Here is a 27,259-nt window from a genome sequence, read left to right as displayed (position 1 = left end):
AAAGAGAAATTAGCAATTAAGTTGTTGGCGCAAGGTGGTAAACTCTAGTGTGTCACAGTGCCTGACTTAAAAATCCGTTTTATAGATTCTCTAAATTTTCTACCAATGAAACTCAGCAAACTGCCAAAAGCCCTAGGTTTTAAAGAATCTAAAGGGCATTTTCCTCATTTTTTTTTAACACAGTCCAAAATCAAAACTATATAGGGCCTATGCCCTGTGTAGACCACTATGGTGTTGAGTACATGATGCCCGATGAGAAAGCTGAATTTTTGAAGTGGTATGAAGAGAATAATCATGAGACATTTGACTTTCAGACTGCTCTTAAAATCTACTGTAAACAAGATGTTGAGGTTTTAAGACTTGCATGTTTGTGTTTTAGAGAAAGCGTAATGGACATGACTTGGACAGAAACAATCAAATTTAACAAAAATGGGGAGTTGATTGAAGACATAAACTGTATTGACCCGTTTCAACTCACCACATTAGCATCAGTGTGTATGGCTATGTACAGATTCAAATTCTTACCTAATCACACTATTGCAATACTCCCTTGTGATAATTATCACAAAACGCAAAAACGCTACTCTACACCAGCCATTCAGTGGTTGATGTATGTTGCACATAAGGAGGGTATTGCAATACAACATGCTTTACGCGGTGGTGAGTGCAGGGTAGGTAAATACTGCTTGGATGGCTATGCTGTAATAAACAATGTTCCTACAGCTTTTGAATTTCAAAGTTGTTTTTACCATGGCTGCCCTGTTTGTTACAATGAAAATGATACAAATGAGGTAACAGACTCCACATACAGTCAGCTGTATAATAAATACACTGTTAAAAAGCTTTTTTTACAGTCGTGCGGATTTGAGGTCAGAGTGCTCTGGGAACAGGAGTGGTTGGATATGTTAGCCAAAGACAAAGAGCTGCAAGCTTTTATTATTAAAAACGAGTTCCCACAGCCCTTGGACCCCAGAGATGCACTTTACGGTGGTCGCACAAATGCGATTAAACTGTACCACAAAACAGCACCTGGTGAAAGTATCCACTACTATGACTTTACAAGTTTGTACCCCTTTGTGAACAAAACAAAAGCTTACCCTGTAGGGCACCCAAGAATTATTTATGAGAATTTCAGGAACATGAATTTTTATTTTGGTTTGGCTAAAGTAAAAATGCTTCCACCTAGAGAATTATTTTTTCCGGTCCTACCTTTAAAATTAAATGGTAAGCTCATGTTCCCACTTTGCTTGACCTGTGCCACCAATAACAGCGTGACACAGTGTGATCATAGTGATGAACAACGCGCTCTGACTGGCACATGGTGTACAATTGAAATACAATTAGCTGTGGAAAAAGGATATAACATTTCTAAAATCTATGAGATTTGGCATTTTGAAAATTATAAAAAAAATCTGTTTGAAAACTACATTAAACTACATCTCAGGGATAAACAGGAAGCTTCTGGCTACCCTGCATGGTGTACTGATGATGAAAAAAAGACACAGTACATCAAAGATTACAACAAAAAAAAAGAGGATGTAGAATTAAGACCAAATCATATCACCGTAAACTCTGCAAAAAGACACATTTCCAAATTGTTTCTAAATTCCCTGTGGGGTAAGTTTGGTCAAAGAACTAATTTACCCAGCACATGCATTGTGACAGACCCTGATGAGCTTTTCAGGTATGCTTTTTTACCATACTATGAGGTGTCTTCTTTGGATTTCATAGATGATGAAACAGCAATGCTTAGTTGGAAATATGCAAAAGAGAGGTACACAACAAGTAAAAAGTTTAACATATTTATAGCTTGTTTTACTACAGCATATGCCAGACTTGAATTGTACAGAGTACTGGACAGTCTGCAAGAGAGGTGCCTCTATCATGACACAGATTCTGTAATATTTGTGAGCAAGGACGGTGACTGGAATCCACCTCTGGGTGATTATCTAGGGGAGTTAACTAGTGAACTACCGACCGGAGAACACATCACAGAGTTTGTTTCTGCAGGTCCCAAGACGTATGGGTATAAACTGAGCAATGGAAAAACAAATCTTAAAGTAAAGGGGATAACCTTGAACACTTGGTGTTGGACTACCCTTTAAATTGTAACATAGACAATCAAAAAAGACTTGTGGTAGAGCAACAGTGTATTACCAGAAACAAACGCTACTGGCAGATTGAGACACGTCCATTAAGGAAAACACAAAAGTGTGTTTATACAAAAAGAAAGTTATCACACGATTTTACGACACTACCATTTGGTTACTAATATAGCACTAACAATGGACACGCGTATGCAACACCCTTTTTCTTGTATTTTAGCAGGTCCTTCAAATTCAGGCAAAAGCAATTTTGTAAAACAAATTTTACAACATTCTGACACACTTCTGTCCCTCAAACCTGATAATATTGTGTGGTTTTATGCATGCTGGCAAAATTGTATGATGAATTATTATATACTTTCCCATATATTAAATTTATAGAAGGTCTTCCAAACACATTTGTCGATGATGATTTATTTCCAGCTGATAAAATTAATTTAACAATTGTTGATGATTTGATGGAAGCTGCCAGTGGCAGTTCTGAAACTGAGAAGGCGTTTACAAAATATGTACACCACAGGAATCTGAGTATCATGTATCTTGTACAAAATGTTTGTTGTCAGGGTAAAAAAAACAGAACTATCACTTTAAACACAAAATATATGGTACTTTTTAAAAACCCAAGAGATAAGTTACAAATCACTACTTTAGCACGACAGATGTACCCTGGGAAATCTAATTACTTTTTAGAAGCTTTTGAAGATGCCACACGTATCCCTTATGGTTATTTGTTAGTAGATTTAAGAGCCACCACACCTGATGAGTTCAGGTTAAGAACATGTCTCTTTCCACCAGATACACCTGTTGCATATATTTTTAAACAGTCGACCTCTAAAAAGTAAAGTTTTTTGGTTTATCCATCATTCAACTTAAAACATTATGACTGTGTAAACATGTCTAGCAGGCTATTCCGCAATTGGGAAGCTTTAAAAATGTTAAGTCATGCCTCACCCACACAGAGAAAGACTATTTAACGTGGTGCTTCTACAGACTTAAAGGACCAGTCAACACAGTAGATTTGCATAATCAACAAATGTAAGATAACAAGACAATGCAATAGCACTTAGTCTGAACTTCAAATGAGTAGTAGATTTTTTTTCTCACAATTTTAAAAGTTATGTCTATTTCCACTCCCCCTGTACCATGTGACACCCACCAGCCAATCACAAATGCATACACGTACCATGTGACAGCCATCAGCCATTCACAAATGCATACACACTTATTCTTGCACATGCTCAGTAGAAGCTGGTGACTCAAAAAGTTTAAATATAAAAAGACTGTACACATTTTGTTAATGTAGGTAAATTGGAAAGTTGTTTAAAATGGCATGTTCTATCTGAATAATGAAAGTTTAATTTTGATTGAGTGTCCCTTTAATATCTGCTATATGTGAAATAGCACTGAACATTCTAAAAGGTAGATTGCCCTTGACAGCAAAGCAGAAAGGACGTCTTAAATAGTGGAGCAAAATTATAAAAAGTCTTAGGACAATATCGATTAGCAAAAAAAAGAAGCTGGTAAATCAATCTGGTGGATTTTTAGCACCACTTTTAGGATTTGCTATACCTCTACTGACAAGTCTGTTAACTAACCGTTAATGGAGCATACTCAAAAAATGTGCCTGGTACCAAAACAGGATGTGGACCGCTTGAAACGTACACAACAGGGTGATACAGATATTCGTCACGTAGTTACAAAACGCTTGGATGATGAAATTGCTGATATCTTAAATAATTCTAATTTACCTGAAGATGTAAAAATTAAAAAGTACAATGCTGCATTGCAAAAATATCTGGTGTTTGCTAAACAAAATTCTAGAGAGAATACTACTTTAAGACTTTTAATGACCCCAGGAGAGCCTATTCACACTGATAATAACACAAGTAGTGTATCTATTGAAAAGGGTGATAGAATATTTCATAAAGTTGTTAACAATGTGCATGACCGGTTTAAGAAAAATGCTGAATTACTTCTTTCTAAAATGGCACAATCCAAACATATAACTAATTGGAATGATAATGGGGAGTTTGTTTACAAAAACCAAACAATTATTGGTTCAAACATACTAGACTTAGTACGTTGCGCTACTCAAAGTCACAATGTGACCATGCGCAAAACACCGCAAGGTTGGGAGTCTTTTATGAAAGCTATGGCTGAACTGAATATTCCATCGTCAGTTGTTGGTAATGCTAGAAAAAGGGATAATTTTGAACATCTAAAAATGGAAATTAGGGATATTACTCATTTACCAGAGACATTGCCGCAACATGATATTTTACCATTACTTTCAACACCCACCATGGGACTAACTACACCTCAAGGTTACCTGACATCAAAGAAAAGACCTAAATCACTTTTTAATCCTTCAACGTGTTGACTTTGTAAATTTGATCAAATGTTGTTTTCTGTATAAAACTTTTTTTTCTGCTTTATGACTCAAATAAAGTTTTAAAAAAGAAAATAAATTCTGCGCTTTATTTAATCGCATTGAAATGTTACAAAATATAAGTTAAATGATAGATAATACAATAACACAACACTATTTAAAATAAAATTATATTGTTTATTATTTTAACATCAAAATAAATGGTAAAATGCTCTTAAAAGAAGCCATAAAAGGGAATTATTTTAACATTAAAATAAATGTTAAAATTCTCTTAGAAGAAGCCATAAAAGGGGCGTAAAATATGGAAAATAGTGGGCGGGTAGGGTGGAAATATTGGGAGGAGAGTGGGTGGGGGTCTGCATATAAAGGGGCGGGGATCTGCCTATAACGGGACGGGAATTTGCCTATAAAGGGTCGGGAATTTGCCTATAAAGGGGCGTGGCACCTGTCACATTAAGTTGATGAGATATCCCTATTTGTACTACTACTACCATACTCCAGACAGGAGAAGCCTTTCAAGTATAAAGAAGGGGAAAAGAAATAAACAGCAACAAGGAAAGAAATTCAGCAAAAATAATTAAAGTTTCTCTACCTAACTCCAGAGAGGAGAAGTTTGTCTGAAATTCCAACATATTTCTACTCCAGGGATATCAAGATTTCCACCTGCTAAAAGTTTCTGCATACCAGCTGGAAACATCTTTACCACAGATAGGGATTACATCCCCTCCATGCTTCCAACATACCTCACATGTTTGAGGTTAAACAAGGTGAGCACATTTAAATCTCACTTTTAGTTTTTGATTGCCTAGTACTGACATACTGCACCATAATGTGTTTTTTTTTTGTTTTTCTCCATTCTATGTGCGCTGAACTCTGAAACTCAACTCTCTCTCTCTCTCTCTCTCTCTCTCTCTCTCTCTCTATATATATATATATATATATATATATATATATATGTATCCAATCTGCACCCGGTGTCAACTGCCTGGGTGCAAAGGCAAAAAGCAATAGTATAACAAAAAAATGCACTCACAGGGCTTTCTGTGTGAAATAACAAGGTTATTTTAATGGAACAATTTATAGAAATAAACAGCTCAATCATTTTCCAAACCTGCCCAGTATAGTGGCGCCAAAATACAGTGCTGGAACGCACGCATGCGTTCCAATGTCTCGTGTAGCCGGAAGTGTACTCATGTCACTTCCGGTCCTATAACCTACTACGGTACTAACCTAAAAAAAGAAAACCTACTTTGTGGCACAAATATATTTGATAATCCACCGACTTACTAGCCATATGCGTTCTATGTGACAAAACATTGTGTGTATAAAGAATATTTTTAATTATTTCTAGAGTGGCCGATATATACTAAGTGATGAGTCTTGGTTACCATAGCAACCGGAAATGTTTGTGTGTCAACGTATACAACAAGTACTCTATTCTATACTACACATGCATAACTACATCCTGTGTTTTCTATTAAACAAAGTTTACAAAATGTATAAAGTCTAAACTGACCCCCGGTTACCTAACAGTCTATCAAATTGATAATAGTTACCTTAGTGTGGGCTAATACTCTATTCAGATATCTGCTATAAACACAATAGGTATCAGCAAATGATAATTTTCTCTTAGTAAGGTGCAACTAATTGTATTATCTGTGAGTAACAGAACAAACATTTACAAGACAGACATAGGTATACTTATATATCAATAAAGCCACACTCTCTGTTAAGACATCCCAAAAAAAAAATCATCTCAAATATTACTTACACTAAAAAGACCTAAACAAAACGCGTATGGACTACACTGTTTATAGCTCTTAGAGAGAGCTAAATATTCAAATTTACTTTACCAACACATATATACAAAGAGAGAATTTTATCTTTTTACAGCCATTCCATTGTCCAAAATAGCCAGTTACACAGTCCAGGCAATACTGAAAATAGAAAATGCTTCCACTGGATGTATATCATCCTCTTATACCCAGACCAAATAATAAACCGTTCAGTACAAAGACTCAACCTGCAGTCCAGATGCATTCAGCATAGCGTTTCTCATGTTTGCACATAGCCATTACTGGCATGTATATTTTTATGCCCAGGTGAATACACAATTGAAGAGTGACCATATGCACCCCTGGTATGTAGTACCCTGTGTATAGTAAATTGACCATACAGAGCAAGCAATTACTGCAATTGGGTAGTCACATATACTGTATCTGTGGATGGTTGATTGACCCCCCGTGTTGTAAGAACTTGCACACACCCTCTGGGACACAAAATGTTCCAGGTGATATGTGCAGCCAGAGCCATAAGAGATCAAGCCCCCAGATAGTGGGTTCCCAACCTAAATGCTCCGGCCTAAGTCCAGCCACACAGGATAGCACCCAAATGGACTACACCAGTAATTTAAGATCTGGAGATGAGTTAAGTCCTCCAGGGAAAATTGTACCCAGCCTAAAGATCCACTGGGCGTCTCACATGAGGAGTGTCTTTCCCCTCCTCTGTCAAAACTGGGCACATGATCAATGAGGATGTATCGTATGGAAGATACTGGATGTCGTTTAATGGCACAGTGCCTTGCCACTGGTTGGTCTGAATCACCCTTCTCCAGGGCAAGACGAATTGCCCTCCTGTGATTCGCCATTCATTCTCTAAGTGTCCTTGTTGTTTTTCCAACATAAAAGTTGGAACATGGACAAAACAACATATACACCACATGCGTGGTGGTGCATGTGAGTGAGTGCCTAATGATGTAGTTCTTGTTAGAGTGGGGGTGATGGAAAGTTTTAGTGCTGATCAACCCATTGCACGTAGTACATCCTAGGCATCGGTATAAACCCTTGATGTTAACCCTAGTCGCACTTTAATAACAATGTCTGGGATCTGTCCTGACCAACATGTCCTTCAGATTTGTTGCTCTCCGATATCCCACCATAGGAACCAACTTCCTAGAAAAGTGTAGTTTTGGGTCAGACGATACTAACGGCCAATGAGTTCTCAGTATATGACCTGTGTTTGTAGTAGTCGGTGCGCATGTGGTGGCCATGATAAGCTTATTTTCAGGACTCCTCTGCGGTTTCTCCTTGATCACATCCGCTTGGGCCAGAAGTGATTCTTCTTCCAGGATACTATCAACCAACCTGGATTTATATCCCCTCTGCAAAAATGTATCCCTCACACCGGATAACTGGGAGACTCCTGTTTCTCTATGTGAGTTATTACGTATTGTTCTGATCATTTGAGATCTGACAATGCCCTTACGTAGTGCGGGAGGATGGCAGCTATCCGCCCGAAGTATTGAGTTTCTATCTGTAGGTTTGCTGTATAAGGTTGTCCCCACTGTCTTACCATCTATAAAAATGTTAAGATCTAGGAAATGTATCTCTTTCTCACTATGGGTCATTTTAAACCAAACAGTAGTATCAGTGCTATTGATGGTATGGAACCACTCCTGGAGTTCCTGCTGACCACCACACCAAATCAAAAATATATTGTCTATGTATCTTTGATAAAAGATAATAGACTAGTCACAATGACCCCACAGATGGTGGTTTTCAAAATGTGACATAAAGATGTTTGCGTAGGCAGGGGCCATGCAAGAGCCCATCGCTGTATCAGCGATCTGTAAATAAAAGCTCTGTTCGAATTGGAAGTATTTTTTATGTAAACAAAAATCAAACAGGGTCAGCAAGAACTCTACAGGAGGACCAATGTATGCCTGATCCTGCATCAAATGTTCCTTAACTGCTACCAAACCCACCTGGTGTGGGATAATTGTGTACAAACTATTCACCAAAATGTCACCCTCTTGGATGTCTACATTCTTTAAATGTCTAATTAGGTCATTGGTATCCAAGACAAAAGAACGGATACCCCTGACTAAAGGTTGGAGAAGGGCATCAATGTATTGGGCAACTGGTTGGAGTAGTGACTGGATCGCCGACACTATAGGTCGTCCTGGGGGTTTATTCAACATTTTGTGAATCTTAGGGATCGTGTATAGGATTGGAATCCTAGGGTATGTTGTAACACAAAAATCCCTGATCTGTTCTGAAATAAATCCCTGTTCAAATCCAAACTGGATCAAAATATACAAATCCTTTTTATATGCATAAGTTGCATCAGTGTGCAAAGATTTATATGTGTCTTTATCCGCCAGCTGCTCAAGGATGTCTTCTCTATAGTCAGTGTAGTTTAAAAGTACTATCACGCAGAGTTTGCCACGCTGTCTGATGGTCGCAATAAGCTGGAGCTCTGCAGACCAAGGGGGGTAGTTATCAAGCCGTCTACTTTTCTGGCTTCGCCGGCCCAATACGCCCGCCTAAGCTCGCCTCACATCGCCGCCGCGGACCTGAAAAAATACGCCTAAGTTATCAAATAAAGCTGTCAAAAAGCCACGGGGCGATGAGCAGCGGACTGTGACAGTTATCACTCATCCGATCTCGCTGCCCTTCGGCTTTTTCCCAGATTTATTGCTAGCCTGTCACTAAGCACTCACACTAAACTACACTGGAGCCCCCCGCAACTAAATAAAGTTACTAACCCCTAAACCGCCGCTCCTAGACCCCGCCGCAACTCTTATAAATGTATTAACCCCTAAACCGCCGCTCCTAGACCCCGCCGAAACTCTTATAAATGTATTAACCCCTAAACCGCCGCTCCTAGACCCTGCCGCAACTCTTATAAATGTATTAACCCCTAAACCGCCGCTCCCTGCCACCGCTGCCACCTACATTATACCTAGTAACCCCTATCCTGCCCCCCCATACCGTCGCCCTCTGTAATAAAGTTATTAACCCCTATCCTGCTGATCCCGCACCTCTCCGCAACTAAATAAATAGTTTAACCCCTAAACCGCCGCTCCCTGAACCCGCCGCAACCTATATTAAACCTATTAACCCCTATCCTGCCCCCCTACACCGTCGTCACCTATAATAAATTTATTAACCCCTAATCTGCCTCCCCTACACCGTCGCCCCCTATAATAAATTTATTAACCCCTATCCTGCCCCCCACTACGCCGCCGCCACTGTAATAAAATTATTAACCCCTAAACCTAAGTCTAACCCTAACCCTAATGCCCCCCTAACTTAAATATTAACTAAATAAATCTAAATAATATTTTTATTATTAACTAAATGAATCCTATTTAAAACTAAATACTTACCTTTAAAATAAACCCTAATATAGCTACAATATAAATAATAATTATATTGTAGCTATCTTAGGATTTATATTTATTTTACAGGTAACTTTGTATTTATTTTAGCTAGTTAGAATAGTTATTAAATAGTTATTAACTATTTAATAACTACCTAGCTAAAAGAAATACAAAATTACCTGTAAAATAAATCCTAACCTAAGTTACAATTAAACCTAATACTACACTATCATTAAATTAATTAAATAAACTACCTACAAATAACTACAATTAAATACAATTACATAAACTAACTAAAGTACAAAAAATAAAAAAAGCTAAGTTACAAAAAATAAAAAAATAAGTTACAAACATGTTAAAAATATTACAACAATTTTAAGCTACTTACACCTAATCTAAGCCCCCTAATAAAATAACAAACCCCTCCAAAATAAAAAAATGCCCTACCCTATTCTAAATTAAATAAACTTCAAAGCTCTTTTACCTTACCAGCCCTTAAAAGGGCCATTTGTGGGGGCATGCCCCAAAGAAAACAGCTCTTTTGCCTGTAAAAGAAAAATACAACCCCCCCCAACATTAAAACCCACCACCCACATACCCCTAATCTAACCCAAACCCCCCTTACAAAAACCTAACACTAATCCCCTGAAGATCATCCTACCTTGTCTTCACTCAGCCGAGCAGCGATGGAACCGAAGTGGACATCGGGAGCGGAAGAAGTTAATCCTCCAAGCGGCGCTGAAGAAATCTTCCATCCGATGAAGTCATCATCCAGGCGGCGCTGAAGAAAAGTCTTCGATCCGTCCGATGTCATCTTCAAAGAGGCGCTGAAGAGGTCTTCTATCCGGGCGAAGTCATCTTCCAAGCCGGGTCTTGAATCTTCCTTCCGCCGACGCGGAACCTCCTTCTTCACTGACGGACTACGACGAATGAAGGCTCCTTTAAGGGACGTCATCCAAGATGGCGTCCCCTCAATTCCGATTGGCTGATAGGATTCTATCAGTCAATCGGAATTAAGGTAGGAAAATTCTGATTGGCTGATGGAATCAGCCAATCAGATTCAAGTTCAATCCGATTGGCTGATCCAATCAGCCAATCAGATTGAGCTCGCATTCTATTGGCTGATCGGAACAGCCAATAGAATGCGAGCTCAATCTGATTGGCTGATTGGATCAGCCAATCAGATTTTTCCTACCTTAATTCCGATTGGCTGATAGAATCCTATCAGCCAATCGGAATTGAGGGGACGCCATCTTGGATGACGTCCCTTAAAGGAGCCTTCATTCGTCGTAGTCCGTCGGTGAAGAAGGAGGTTCCGCGTCGGCGGAAGGAAGATTCAAGACCCGGCTTGGAAGATGACTTCGCCCGGATAGAAGACCTCTTCAGCGCCTCTTTGAAGATGACATCGGACGGATCGAAGACTTTTCTTCAGCGCCGCCTGGATGATGACTTCATCGGATGGAAGATTTCTTCAGCGCCGCTTGGAGGATTAACTTCTTCCGCTCCGGATGTCCACTTCGGTTCCATCGCTGCTCGGCTGAGTGAAGACAAGGTAGGATGATCTTCAGGGGATTAGTGTTAGGTTTTTGTAAGGGGGGTTTGGGTTAGATTAGGGGTATGTGGGTGGTGGGTTTTAATGTTGGGGGGGTTGTATTTTTCTTTTACAGGCAAAAGAGCTGTTTTCTTTGGGGCATGCCCCCACAAATGGCCCTTTTAAGGGCTGGTAAGGTAAAAGAGCTTTGAAGTTTATTTAATTTAGAATAGGGTAAGGCATTTTTTTATTTTGGGGGGGGTTTGTTATTTTATTAGGGGGCTTAGATTAGGTGTAAGTAGCTTAAAATTGTTGTAATATTTTTAACATGTTTGTAACTTATTTTTTTATTTTTTGTAACTTAGCTTTTTTTATTTTTTGTACTTTAGTTAGTTTATGTAATTGTATTTAATTGTAGTTATTTGTAGGTAGTTTATTTAATTAATTTAATGATAGTGTAGTATTAGGTTTAATTGTAACTTAAGTTAGGATTTATTTTACAGGTAATTTTGTATTTCTTTTTGCTAGGTAGTTATTAAATAGTTAATAACTATTTAATAACTATTCTAACTAGCTAAAATAAATACAAAGTTACCTGTAAAATAAATATAAATCCTAAGATAGCTACAATATAATTATTATTTATATTGTAGCTACATTAGGGTTTATTTTACAGGTAAGTATTTATTTTTAAATAGGAATAATTTATTAAAGTATAGTGTAGTGTTAGGTGTAATTGTAACTTAGGTTAGGATTTATTTTACAGGTAAATTTCAGTTTATTTTAGCTAGGTAAGCTATTAAATAGTTAATAACTATTTAATAGCTATTGTACCTAGTTAAAATAAATTGAAAGGTACCTGTAAAATAAAAATAAATCCTAAGATAGCTAGAATATAATTATTATTTATATTGTAGCTATATTAGGGTTTATTTTATAGGTAAGTATTTAGTTTTAAATAGGATTCATTTAGTTAATAAGAGTTAATTTATTTAGATTTATTTAATTAATATTTAAGTTAGGGGGGCGTTAGGGTTAGACTTAGGTTTAGGGGTTAATAATTTTATTACAGTGGCGGCGGTGTAGTGGGGGGCAGGATAGGGGTTAATAAATTTATTATAGGTGGCGACGGTGTAGGGGGGGCAGGATAGGGGTTAATACATTTAATATAGGTTGCGGCGGGTTCAGGGAGCGGCGGTTTAGGGGTTAATACATTTATTATAGTTGCGGTGGGCTCCGGGAGCGGCGGTTTAGGGGTTAATATGTATAGAGTAGCTTGCGGTGGGCTCCGGGAGCGGCGGTTTAGGGGGTAATAACTTTATTTAGTTGCGGCGGTGTAGGGGGGACAGATTAGTGGTGTTTAGACTCGGGGTACATGTTAGGGTGTTAGGTGTAGACAGCTCCCATAGAAATCAATGGGATGTCTGTCAGCAGCGAACTTGTACTTTCGCTATGGTCAGCCTGCCATTGATTCCTATGGGATCCGCCGCCTCCAGGGGTGGCGGTTTGAAAAACAGGTACGCTGGGCCGTAAAAGTGCCGAGCGTACCTGCTAGTTTTTTGATAACTAGCAAAAGTAGTGAGAATGTGCCGCACTTGTGTGCGGAACATCTGGAGTGACGTAAGAATCGATCTGTGTCGGATTGAGTCCGGCGGATCGATGCTTACGTCACAAAATTCTACTTTTGCCGGTCTCGAGCCTTTGATAACTAAGGCGTATTAGCCTCGCCACAAATACGCTGCAGAATTCCAGCGTATTTGAGGTTGACGGCTTGATAACTAGGCCCCCAAGTCTTTTATCTTTAGTTATATCCTACTTTTTTTTTGTCTTAATTTATATCCCTTTGTGTTGCTAACCCTCAGGAGAACCTTACTCTATAAGCCGGAGGTGAAGATTGTGTTGTGGAAGTGTTATCTGACAAGCCTTGCAGCGAACTTTTTACTGCGCCACAGCTAGTAAAGGGCCTGCTCACTGGGCTTCCGGTACAGCCTCAGACCCTCAGGTGAATATAACTGAGCAAGCGATCTCTCTCCCACGGCTCTTGTTACTTTTGCCGGTTAGCTTACCGCCCGGGCGGATATTTCTACCCCTCTGCACCAACTAACGAGCCCTGAAAGCTATTGGTAGCTGTGGAGAGGGGATCGCTACAACCTAAATCCTCCCAGCGTGATCCGACCTAACGGTGCCACTTGCATGTCAGAGGTGCAGCATACTAAAGTGTGTAGCGCTTGCACCGCTTCTCTTCATTGCCTCGCTATGGATACGAGCAGTTTCAGTGGGGACCAGCTCTATTTCACTGTTACCCGGTCCTGACCTTGAGTCACAGAGTACCTCGCTGACATAAGGACACTCCATCTTGCCACTGCACAGGGTAAGACGTTCCGGTACTACATTATATAAGAAGAAAGTCTCACAAAGTAACTTAACTAATCTCAAACCAGCCTTAATACATGTGGCTTGTTTTTGCTAATACCTCTGAGCCTAGAGCCTCCGCATGAATTGTTAGCTGGTCATTCCTCACAGCACCGCATGGCCACATTTTTTTTTTAAATTTTTCTCAGTAAGCTCTGAGGCCTTTCAAATATCGCATATTTTCTGACACTCCACCTTCAACTTAGGTTTTTAATGTCTATGAAATATATATACTGAAGCAGCAAGTGATTCAGCTAGTTAAAGAGACCTTAACATTACTCTCCTCAGTCAATTTATCTATTTGAACCGCACAGGAGCTGACGCAAATTGCTTTAACTAGACCCTATTACTGGACTTTATACTATTTTACTTCACACTCTGATAACCCAAAGGATATATCCCTTCTGCAATAGTTGGGGGCAATTGACTGCTTATACTGTTAGGTCACTTCACACAGGAAATTTAACCTCTGACCACAATATACTGCCCCTGCCTGGACTGACAACTACCTGTCCTCTCTCCCCCCCTTTCCCGTCGGCCCTCAATGCCTACGTGTCATATCCCATAAAACCTTTTTCCCTACTCTCTCGGCAGAGAGCAAATCCCCTGGGAGAGAGGCTTTCTCTATAGAAGCTTATCTGGGTAACAGCAATTGAGAAAGTTGACAGGGACAAGAGGTTAGAGCTCAGCGAACAACAAGTGATCACTGCCAGAATACATCCCTGATTTCATGCGGATAGCTTACTTCCTCATGCTGGGCTAAACGTCACGACCTGGGGGGTGCCGGGCACACATACCATACTCCTCACCCTAATGCAGAATCTTACTCTACTAAGATCTATTAGAAGGTATAAACATCACAGATCTATCTTGTAGGAGATGGCCCACTCCCAAAGGAAGAAACAGAAACATAGCGGCCTGCCGAAGCGAACTCTTTCAGATCATTTTTCAAATAAAACCTCCTTTGAACAAGACATGTCTGACGACGACTCAAGAGACTCTATCACATCCTTTAAAGAACTCTCCAGAGCTTTATCCCACTCTACAGAGAGAACTGCTCATTCATCTTCTTCTATACTGGACTCTATTAAAGAACTGTCAAACTAGATGGACTCGCACTATTCGTCATTGAAACATGAACTCAAAACATCTGTCTCTGAATTGAAGAGAGACATCTCTCTACTTGGCGAGAGGACAGAGTCCCTGGAAAAAAAACAGGAAGACTTGCATGTAGACCACTCCAACCTGCTTGTTTATGCTCAGTCCCTCGCCGAAATGATCGCAGATAGCTGATCAAGAGGACAGATCGCGTCGCAACAACCTCAGAATCAGAGGTATCCCTGAGGACATTGGCCCCGCTGACCTCCCAAAACACCTGCAGTCTCTTTTTTCAGAACTTTTAGGGCCCACTACAACACAGGAAAACCTTATTTATAGGGCTCATAGAGCTCTCAGGCCTCGAAATGCCCCATCAGGATCGGCGAGGGATGTTATTATCCGCTTGCACTACTTCACATTTAAAGAGAGAGTGCTCAGGGCGTCATTCCAGAACAAGACTTTGAAGGAACCTTTTCAGGACACACAGATCTTCCCAGACCTCTCGTCTCACACGTTGGCTAGGAGACGACTATTTCATCAGGTCACTCAATGTCTCTGCAATAACAATATCAAGTATAGATGGGGATTTCCTGTTCGGCTGTTCTTCCAAGTCAATGACTCCTCATACATCATAACATCTCCGGAACAGGGCCACAAGATACTTCAATCTCTGAAACTCCTACAACCTGATAACATACCCTCTGGCACGCAAGAGAACGCTAGGAAGCTAAACGCCACAACCCCTGCTTGGAGACCATTACCACAAGCCTTCAGCTTTCATTCTGCAAGGAGAGACTCCTTCCCACTGCCTCCCAAGGATACCTAACTGTCAGAAATGAGGAATAAATCTTTAAATACCCTCCACTTTTGTCATTAAACTCTACTACACTTGCTACTCCCCTGCCTCTTGACCCTTACCTTACATGCCTTTTGTCTCTTTCTCATGATATCAATCGTTGGTCAGTGAAGTCTGACATCTCAGGACATTTAGAAACCAGAGTCCCACAGAACGAGGATGGGTAATGTACTGTTCTAGTATGGTTATCACTTTGTAATTGCTATGTTTTTCTTGTTTAATGTTTAATATATGTACCAAGTTGCTTTATGTTATCTTCTATTACTGGTACAATTGCAGTTTGCTCCTATGTACCGAACTACTTTTTAAGTTTTACTTGATCTGACCAATGTGCAATGCCATTATGATAAATTTACTCGCTAGCCCAGGATATAATACTTGGGGGGTCCTAATGAGCCCCATTATCTGCCCTTAGAACTCTAGTATTTTAGAATTGCCCCCCCCCCTTTTGTTTCTTATTTTTTTTTTTTTTTTGGTTTCCCTCGCTAGACGTTTAGCCTCGCCCAGACCACAGGGGATTATACACTAATAGGGAAAACTCTATCTCCCACACCCCCATTTTTGGTTTTCCCTCACTATTTATTTTTCCTATTTAACAGGTAGAGGGCTTTTGCATGCACGTAGTTATAAGTTACAGTATTCTCCTTTCCCTCCAATATTGTAGATATACTACCTCCTCCCCCCCTCCTCACTTAAGCATTTTTGGTTCTGAGCCTAATACCCTGAACTTTGTGTAGTATATCCTCCATACTTTATTTGCTCATGGCACTCCACACGGCTTTTGAGGTATAAATAAATAATTGAGACCCCGTTTTGTTACGTACTCAGCCTCTATAGCACACGGTTTGCTTTGCTTTGTATCAATAGGTAATGACTCCACTCATCTAAGTAGTCTGCTCTTGAATGCTCATATATATTGGTTTTGCCTGAATCTCAGAATTTAAAGTTTGAAATGTTATATATGTTTATATTGTTAGATATCCTTGTTATGTTTGTTTCCTAAAGTTATTCTACTAGCCAACTAGTAGAGTTTTCTTTCTCACTGCTTGTTTCTTCTTTTCTTTTCTCCTGCACGTTAGGTGTAGTGGGGACCCAGCCTCGGCACCCCCCCTCCTCTCTTTCCTTAGCCCTAGTCTATCCTTCTCCCTCCATTTAGGGAAGCCTCTTTGGGGTTTTTGGCCCTGAAGTTGCTGTCATAGTCTCTATAACTACATCCTTGTATCTTACTCTCCTTATCTCTTTCCTTTTATATTCTTTCTACCTTTTTCCCTCTTGGTCTGCCTCTCCTTACTTACGACGCACCAACTCTAATTTAAAAGACCTATATATAAGCAACTCCGTTCCCCCCCACCAATACCCCCTCCTCCCTTTACTCCCCCTTACCCCCCAATATACGAGCGGCTTTTGACTGCTGCATCCCCTTTCCCCGGCTCACAGTGTGGGCATTTTAAGCTTTTAGTTTGACAATCATTATATTCTCATAGTTTAGAACTTTAGGTTTTGGAGGACACTAGACCCTCGCTGTCCCTTTCCTCTACATAACTTTGTATCCACAATGGCGCAACTCCATTTTATTACCCTTAACACACAAGGCCTTAATTCCCCGACAAAACGCAGTTTGCTTCTCAACATGCTCCAGCGCAATAAAATAGGTGTAGCTTTTACTCAAGAGACACATTGGTTAGCTAATTCAAGTACTACGTACTCGTATAGAAAATTCCCTATAGTGATTACTTCCTCTTTCCATACCAAATCAAGAGGGGTGGCGATTTTGATCAGCTCCTCAATATCATATGAGCCCATTTTCATTGAACGGGACCCGCAGGCCCGCTTTATAATCTTAATTTGTAAACTTAATTCTAAATTATTTACCCTGGTAAATATTTATGCGCCCAACTCAGGACAAATTAAATTCTTAAGGCATCTGTTGGAGTCAGTGTCGGCCGTGGCACAGGGAGACCTAGTACTAGGGGGGATTTTAACCTAATATGGGATTCATTGATAGATAGATCAGGCCCTCCAATTTCTTCTTCCGAGAGAGAATTACACCCTCTGTCGGCAGCTTTTCAAAATCTGTTCAAACAGTATGACTTATACGACGTTTGGAGAGCGATGCATCCGAAAGCGCGAGAATTTACCTTTTACTCAGCTCCCCATAAATCCCATACGCGGATCGATTTCTTCTTTATGGGTTCTCGCCTACTTGATATTGTATCTGATGCAACAATCTCATCTGTTTCTTGGTCAGATCACGATTCGTTAACTGTGACCCTTGGGGATCATTCTCCCTATTCAGTAGTCTACACGTGGTGCCTCAAAGACTTTCTTGTTACTAATCCGGTGACTAGAGATGAAACTCTGATTGTTATTGCTGACTTTCTAACTAAAAACCGCACACCTCTTCGTTCCGAGGAAGTAGTGTGGGCCACTTTGAAGGCATACCTAAGAGGATTCTATATAGAGAAGACCTCTCAAATTAAGAAAGACAGGGTGCTTCACTGGCGACTCTTAATTGTCAACTTAGAGCGCTTAAAGATAAACTTTTTGTTTCATATTCAGCTACTATCAGCTCTCAAGTTTCCGAAATTGTTAAACAAATTCGGGCCCTGGAAGTAAATAAAACCCAGTCCAATTTAGAAAGACTTAAACAAGTCTATTATTATAAAAGCAATAAAGCCTCATCACTATTAGCTAGGAAACTAAGAAACAGGACGGCTCAAGCCAAAATAACTTCCATTACCTCTAGTACTGGAATTGTTACATCACCACATGCAATAGGCGAAGCTTTTAAAGATTTCTATTATAAACTCTATAACCTAGAATCCTCTGATCATACTCTCAAACTCAATTTAGTCAACATCCGTAGATATTTACAAACTCTGAACCTCCCCCAATTAGATCAATCATACGTCTCAGACCTGATATCCCCAATTACTCTTGAGGAAGTGTCTTTAGGTATTAGAGACCTTAAGCTAGCTAAATCCCCAGGCCCTGATGGCTTTACGAGCCAATTCTACAAATCCTATATACTTCAAATCTCTCCTATTTTATGCAGAGTCTTTAATGAAGTTCAGAATAAAGGTTGTTTCCGCAGCGAGTTCCTCGAAGCCTCTATCTCTACTATCCTTAAACCAGGTAAGGACCCTCGGGAATGCGGGAGTTACCGCCCGATTTCCTTACTTAATATCGACACCAAACTCTATGCTAAGATCATAGCACATCGCCTAGCCCGAATCATCTCCACTTTGGTTCACCCGGACCAAGTGGGATTTATCCCCCAGCGGGAGGGCCCAGATGCAACACGGCGGGTTCTCGATATTCTGATTGAATGCTCAAAAAGAGGTAATCCCACGTTAGCCCTGTCGTTAGACGCTGAGAAAGCTTTTGACAGGGTGAGGTGGGAGTATCTATGGGAAACCCTGCGCGCTTTTGGAATCCCAGATAAATGTATTCTATCAATTCGAGCTCTTTATTCATGTCCGACAGCCAGAGTCAAAGGCGTAGGGTTTCAATCCAATAGTTTTGCAATATCGAATGGGACGAGACAGGGGTGCCCTCTCTCCCCGCTCCTGTTCGCGCTTGCCATTGAGCCGCTCGCTCAGGCTATAAGGGCAGATACAGATATTTCTGGAGTTCTGATGGGGTCTTCTCAGCATATTATCTCATTATATGCGGATGATGTCACACTTATGCTCACGAACCCGTTGGGGTCGCTCCCAGCAGTGTTCAAGATAATCTCTCAGTTTAAGGCACTTAGCCATTATAAACTCAACTTCTCTAAAACAGAAGCCCTATATATCAACATCTCAACACATGACCTTTCCTCCGTACAGAGACAATACAAGTTTCAATGGTCTCCCTGTTTTATTAAGCTACTTGGTATCCACCTTTCTCCTAGCATGTCCTCGGTCATCTCTAAAAACTTTACAGAAAGACTCCCTGAGTGGAAAAAACTTTTAGACTCCTTGGACTACCGTGAAATTTCTTGGACAGGCAGGATTGCTGCCATTAAAATGTCCTTCATCCCTAAGGTCACTTACTTATTCCGCTCACTTCCAATTAATGTACCTAGACCAATTCTCAATAAACTCCAGAGCCTTATTTCTAGTTATGTATGGAAAGGTAAGAACCCCAGAACTTCTAGGCAAACCTTGCAGAGGACATGCGATAAAGGTGGACTTGGTCTACCAAACGTCATCCTGTATTATCAAGCAGCTTGACTAACTCACCTTATGTATTGGGGACATCAGCAGAGCCCGGCTTCCTGGAGGAGGGCCGAGCAGTCCCTCCTCCCTCCAGGACTATGTTTAGCCGACCTGCCCTGGGTCCCGTCTCACTACTGGAAAAATCTCGGTGTCACAAACCCGGTGATCCTTGATACTCTGCGCCTTTGGGATCAAGTGAGACATTTGAATCTGATTGCCCCCCACCCTTCCCCGAGACAAACTATAGTTAGTGTCCTTTTTTGCTTACCTGACTCGCACATCTCTAGCTGTAAATTTTTTGATGTCAATTGTATTGCTGACTTATATGATCAGGCTAACGATCTCTCTCACTTGCGGATTTGCAATAATTTGCGAACCCCGACTTCTCTAAGATTTGAGACCTTTCGTCTTTGCTCAATAGTAAGATCATGGGGATTCCCCAGAAAGAACCTCAGGCCAGTCACAGCCTGGGAGCAGAGATGGTCGCAGCCCCACAAACTTAAAGGAACCTTGTCGTTCCATTACGAGATCTTATTAGACCCCTCATCAAAGCATAAAATCTCACAATACATAGCTTGGGAGACAGAATTGAACTTTACGGCCGACGCTGACTCTCGGTATAGAGAATTAACTTTTACTAAGAAATTATTACTTTGCACGACCTTGTGGGAGTTGCATTATAAGATTATGGTTCGCTGGCATTTAGTCCCAACCACGCTACATAAGATATATGACTCGCACGCACCCACCTGCTGGAGGGGCTGCGGGCAACTGGGAACACAGGCGCACATTTGGTGGTCTTGTCCCAAGGTGGCCCAAATCTAGCTCCAGATCTCTGACATCTTACACTCCCTAGGTATCACCCCTTCTCTGAGCCCACAAACCTGCCTACTACATTTAGACTTTCCAAACCTTCCCCCAGCACGCAAAGCTCTAGCCATTTATATACTTATGTCAAGTAAACTGGAAATTGCGAAAGCTTGGAAACAGCTCACCCCTCCCTCCATCTCACAGCTTTGGGCTACTGTTAACTTTCTCATAAAAATGGAAGCATACTCTTACTCAGCGCTGGACAAACTAGATTTCTATCACGAGATCTGGTCACCCTGGTGGGAAAAATTCCCAAACTGAAAGATACCGAACCACCCGAATCACTGCCATGATCCTTTCCCCTAACAGCGACGGTCTCTCGACACTCCCCACCTTCTCTCCTAATACCTCCTTCTCCTAACTCTTTTATCTACTTCTTATTAAACTATGAGAGTTTATGTATGTCTGTATATAACCTTCTTAATTTGGGAAAAAGAAAAGAAAAAAGAGAAAGATTTTTATTGAAATTGCAACACTTCAGTTGTATCTGTTATAGCGATGCTTGTGATTGCCCCTGTTGTTGCATCTATTTGTTTTGTATTGCTGACATTGTTGCATACTGTCGGTTTGTATGTTATTTGTGAAATTTCTCAAATAAAATATATTTAAAAAAAAAAAAAAAATCGCACCGCCCTTATTGTTTTATCTTAGTTTATATAAGGAGATCAAGCACAGGTCTTCATAACTGTAAACTTTATTAAGAATGCTATACACACACACACTATACAAGAGGCACTTCCTGACTCTACCATTGTGCACATAACAACAGGTTGATATGGTTCATACCAACTGATAATCTCAATATCACACATTTCCCTTTTTCTTTTTAAACAACAGAAAACTTACATTTTTTTTTACTGTAGTCTATGTGAAAAAACTTCAGTCCCTTTTAACATTGTTCAATTAGAGGATTAGGTTTTTTGATATATCGACCTGACCTTGTTTGCATTGCATCACTGGCAGGCAAGTCAGTCGAGCTTTGCAAAGTTTCTCTGGCATCTTCATTCTCTAGCTGCAATGGAGTGTTCAATGTATCCTCACAGGTTTCCTTCACTGCCGAATTGTTGTGAACTGATGGAATAGCCATCAAATGTCTACGATTCCTACGTAAACATTGCCCATCATTGGTTTGAACTATATACGATCTTGGAGAATATTGCTGGATAACTGTCCCTTCAGTATTCCAGCTGTTTGAACCTTGTACTCGCACAGGAGTTTGTACCTGAAGATTCTCCGAAGGCTTTGCAGCTCGGTCATAGTATTGATTCCTTTTTTCTCTGAGTTTCAATTTGGTTTCTATTACATGTTTTTGTGGGAACCTTTTCCAAGGTTTCACAACTGGTACTCGTGTGACCAGCTGTCTGCCAAACAATAATTCTGCCGGTGACTTCCCACATTTTAAAGGAGTAGCTCTATAGCTAAGAAGAGCCAGACATGGAGCCTCGTCTGCATCTGTTGCTTTACGAAGTATGTTTTTCACTATTTTTACTCCAGCTTCTGCTAGTCCATTTGCTTGTGGATATCCTGGGCTGGATGCTCGATGTTCAAATTCATAGGTACTGGCAAAAACCCTAAACTCTCTACAATTGAATTGAGGACCATTGTCTGATATTATTACTCTTGGAATGCCATGTCTCGCAAAAATTGCTTTTACTTTTTTGATCACTGTACATGCTGACTCATCTTCCAATAATGCTATCTCTGGGTAATTAGAGAAGTAATCCATTAATAAGATATAATGCTGATTTTTTAAAACAAACAAGTTCATTCCTAACTTTTCCCAGGGTGCCAACGGGAAGTCCGTCTCCAGTATAGGCTCTTTAGGTAACTGAGGTCTGAATTTTTGGCAAGTCTGGCATTGAGTGATCATTGTCTCAATGTTTTCATTCATATTTGGCCAGTACAAAATGTCTCTAGCTCGTCTTTTTGTCTTTTTTATACCTGAATGACCTTCATGTAGTCTTTTCAGTATTTGACTTTGCAAACTCGCTGGTACAATTATCTTTTGTCCTTTCAAAAGTACCCCTTTTATCAAAGAAATTTCAGAAATGTATGGTCTATACAGTGATGGCATCAGTGTCTTAGATTTGCCACTAGAAACTGCTTTCTTCACTTGACTTAAAAGAGCATCTGTTTCTGTAGCCTGTTCTATTGCTGCCCACATTGCATGACTAAACGGGGCTGTCTTCAAGATCAGATTGATGTGAACAGTCACCTCTTTCTGCAACTGTAAGTCCTCATTGTTAAATGGTAAGTAAGCTCGTGACAGAGCATCCGCTACCACCAACTCCTTGCCAGGTATAAAATCCTAGGTGAAGTCATACCTTTGAAGTCTCAGCAACAAACGTTGAATTCTTGGAGGTGCATCTATCAAGCCCTTTTGGTAGATGTGACTCAAAGGTTTGTGATCAGTTTCTGCTGAAAATACTCTTCCATACAAATAAACATGAAATTTTTCACATCCGTAAACTAGTCCCAGTGTTTCCTTTTCAATTTGAGCATATGATTTTTCAGTATCTGTCAATGCCCTAGATGCATAAGCCACAGGCATCCATCCCGAGCCTTGATTTTGAAATAGAACTGCTCCCAATCCATTTTGTGAAGCATCAGTTGACAACTTTGTTTTTGCTGTTGGATCAAAGAATTGCAGAGTTGGTGCAGTAGTAAGCATGTCCTTCAAAAACTTCCATTCTTTCTGGTGATTCTCTGACCATTCCCAGGCATAGTTTTTTCTGAGTAGTTGTCTCATTAGTACAGTTTTGTCTGGTAAATTAGGTATGAACTTGCCAAGGTAATTCACCATTCCTAGTAAGCGTTGTATATCTTGCTTATTTTCTGGCTGTGTCATTTCTGTAATTGCCTTAATCTTTTTCATGTCTGGTAAAACACCACCTCCCATGAGTTGTTCACCCAAATATTGAATTGAAGTTTTTCTGAATTGACACTTTGTCTTATTGAACAAATTATTCTCCTTAGCAACATCTAAGACCATCTTTAGCCTTTCATCATGTTCTTGCTTGGTTTTACCCCAGATCAGAATATCATCAATGAATACGGTTGTGCCTGGTATTCGTTCAAGAAGTTGCTGCATGGTACTATGAAACACTTCTGGTGCTGAACACAAGCCGAAGGGCAATCGTTTGTAACAGTACCTCCCATAAGGAGTATTAAAAGTGCAGAGTTTCATGCTTTCCTCCTCCAGTGGAATTTGCCAAAATCCTGAGGATGCATCCAGTTTACTGAATACAGTTGCTCCACTTAGCTCCCCAAGCAATTCTGGTTTTGTTGGTAAATGGAAGTGTTCTCTTAAGATGCTTTTATTCAGTTCCTTGGGATCAATACAGATTCTGAGACCCCCATCCGGTTTTTCCACCAACACCATAGAATGAACCCATTCAGTAGGTGTCTTGGTTTTCTTTATAATACCTTTATCCTCCATCCTGGCAAGTTCCCGTTTAAGACAATCCCTTAGAGCAACTGGAACATTTCGCATGGCATGCACTACTGGACGAGAACCTTCTTTTAGTTGTATTTTATGTTGCATTGGAAGACATCCTATTTCTTCAAATACTGCAGCATAGTCTGTTAATAAATGTTCTATGTCTTCTTCTTTATTAGTTCCATCAATGGCATTTACCCTTTTAATCAGTCCTAAAGTTTCACACATTTGAAGACCCAGTAGAGCTGGTTTGTTTCCTGGAACTACAAGAATGTTCATTTTATGCGTTTGATTTCCATATTCCAGGAACACACTGCACTTGCCAAGCACTGGGATAAAATCCCCATTATATGTCTTTAGTTTAACTGAGCTTTTCAGAAGTTCTGGTTTGTTCTTCAATTGGTGATACTTGCTCTCAGGCATCAAATTAGCTTGTGCACCTGTATCTACTTTGTAAGCAATATTAGTGCCATTTGTAATAGCTTCAATGACCCACTCCTTATCTGTAGCTTTGGTTAATTCAAGTATTCCAATAAAGAATTCTTCTGATTCCTCACTTTCTGACTGGTCAACAATGTGAACCGTTTTTTTAGCTTTACACATCTTTTGAAAGTGATTCCTTTTTCCACATTTTCTGCAGATTTGCCCATAAGCCTGACATTGTCTTATGCCATGCTGCTTTCCACATCTGGTACATAGCCAGTCTGATTCAGGCTGAGAATTTGCTGTTTGTGTGATAAAACTTTTTCCTTTCATTTTATTTTCATAATGTGGATACACTTTGTTTTTCCCCACTGTAACTGACATTACTGGTGTTGCTGCTGTACTGTGTCAGAGTGTGCGCACTTGTTCCTGTGCTGCCTCTGAACTTTGACAAATTTCTACTGCCTTTTCCAGTGTTAAATCTTTCTCTCTGAGCAAACGTTCTTTAAACCTTATATTTCTGCTGCCCATGACTAACTGGTCTCTGATTAATGAGTTACACATTGCTCTATAATTACATGATCTACTCTTCAGTTTTAAGTCTGTTACATACTCCTCAATAGTCTCTGTTTCATTCTGCATTCTACATCTGAAAAGATACCTTTCATAGGTTTCATTGCGTCTAGGTACACAGTACTGTTCAAATTTGTCTAGAACAACCTGATAAACATCCCTTTCTTCATCTGTAAATGTGAAGGTGTTGTATACATCTATTGCTGCCGATCCTGCTACAGTCAGAAAAAGTGCAATCTTTTGTTCATCATCTTGCTCCTGAGCTCCTATAGCTCTAACATATAGCTGGAATCTTTGCTTAAACCTCTGCCATGCATCTTCCATATTACCAGTCATTTTCAATTCTGGTGGAGGATTTAACTTTTCCATCTTAATGTTCTGAATTATGCAGTATAATATAAAAGTCTGTAGTGCTGTTAGAATCAGTCAATTGTACAAGTTATGATGCACTTACTCAGTTCATGAGAAGAAGCTGTAGTCACTCGGCCAGAGCCTTGACTCTCACACTTTCAATTTGCTGCAAAGATGTCTAATGGATTCCTCAGAGTCTTTGCTTGTCAGTTCAGATGGAAGCAGGGAACTCCTTATTCTGACACCATGTTTTATCTTAGTTTATATAAGGAGATCAAGCACAGGTCTTCATAACTGTAAACTTTATTAAGAATGCTATACACACACACACTATGCAAGAGGCACTTCCTGACTCTACCATTGTGCACATAACAACAGGTTGATATGGTTCATACCAACTATAATCTCAATATCACACACTTATCAGCGGGCCTGATGACTATAGAGGGGTCATTCTGAATCGTGTGGATAGCCTCCAACTCATCTTTGGACAAGTTGTTTTTCCAGGGTTTCTGTGTTCTATCTGTGTCCAAATCTTGTGTTACCAATCTAATAAAAGTCTTCGTGCTTGGGCTGCAATTGGTGGGCTCAAAGTTGCTAGGTTTGTTACACTTTAAATCAATGAAGGAAGTGATTTTCCTATTCCCAGTATCTTGAAAAAATTCTTTGATTTTCATAGTTCTACTCAGTCTGTATACATATAGTTTAAGATCTAGTTCTGAAATGGTAGTACTAGGTACAATAGATAGCCCTTTATTAAGTACTGTGTGTTCAGTGGGTGTCAATCTATGTGTACTTAAATTCACAATTATATCCTCTTTCTGCACTGGCGGGGTGGTCTGTACCGGTTGCCTCGCCCTCCTAATGTGGGGTCTGTTGTTCCTCCCCCTCTGGACCTTGTGGTGACCCCTAAAAAATGACTCAATGTAGAATGGTATTTGTAGGCTTGTTGAAAACCATATAGGTCTTGGTTACCACATACAGGAGGTGATGGATGTGATAGGGATGAAAGATTTCTATCAGTGTCAGAGGATTCTGCCCCACTGGTATCTACTGTTTCAAATCTTACTTGTCTGTTTCTCTGTCTTCTCATAGATTGTCCCCCCTGAGGTGTTGTAAGCCATTTATACACTCTACCCTGTGCATAATCTGTGTTGACTGCCTCTAGTTTCCTGTTCTTAAATATAGTCAGGTCATTTTGATATTTCTGAATCTGTTGGGTGATTTTAGTTACCCAATTCTCCTGTTGATCATTTCTAAGTGTATGATTATGTGTTGTTTCAAATGTATGTATTTCAATCTTTACTTTGTCCAGAATAGCAGTAACCTCCTCTATTACTAACAAAATTAATCCAAAGAGCACTTATTAAGAATGTAACACAATTTTTTCCTAAATTCTGGATTTTCCCTTCCTATGGTAGGGATTTTATGTACTCTAAACCCTCTTGGGATATGGTTAATTCTATAGTATTCAGACAAATAACTGCTATGTAAGGAAATATCTACCTCTCTTTTCTTTAATTTCAATAACATGTAATATAGATTAACAGGAGTCTCACCAGCTGTCCTAGAGATGGGGATGAACAAAATTCTGTTTGCATCATCTTGAGTGTATGAGACAGTTCCAATCTGGGCTGCTATGGCCTGGCATTCTAGATCTTCTACCAGCATACTCTCTCCAGTGGCTGTTTCTCCTTGTGGGTCTGCGATTGGATCCATGCTGGTACACCAATGAGACAGTCAATCTCACAGATCCATATACCAAACAAAAAAGTAAAGTGAACAGGGTAGCTGGAATGAAAATAAAAGTCAAATTTGAGGATATCGTTGTTCACACCAAATA

At 39.9% G+C, this 27,259-nt stretch overlaps 1 protein-coding gene across 2 annotated transcripts in view; it reads right to left on the bottom strand.

Annotated features, from left to right (window-relative positions):
• LOC128653592 (uncharacterized) overlaps nt 1-27,048 on the bottom strand; it is a 142,227-nt gene extending 115,179 nt beyond the window's left edge. For both annotated transcript variants that reach the window (XM_053706974.1, XM_053706973.1), the window contains exon 1: nt 26,976-27,048. In XM_053706974.1, coding sequence (XP_053562949.1) covers nt 26,976-27,020 — 45 coding nt within the window. In that variant the 5' untranslated portion in view covers nt 27,021-27,048. The remainder of the gene's footprint in view (nt 1-26,975) is intronic.
• Nucleotides 27,049-27,259: the final 211 nt, after the last annotated feature.

The sequence above is a fragment of the Bombina bombina genome, chromosome 3, assembly GCF_027579735.1.
Source record: "Bombina bombina isolate aBomBom1 chromosome 3, aBomBom1.pri, whole genome shotgun sequence".
NCBI lineage: Eukaryota > Metazoa > Chordata > Amphibia > Anura > Bombinatoridae > Bombina > Bombina bombina.
The sequence above is the reverse complement of the archived record's forward strand: the minus strand, read 5'-3'. Positions and strand labels throughout refer to the sequence as shown.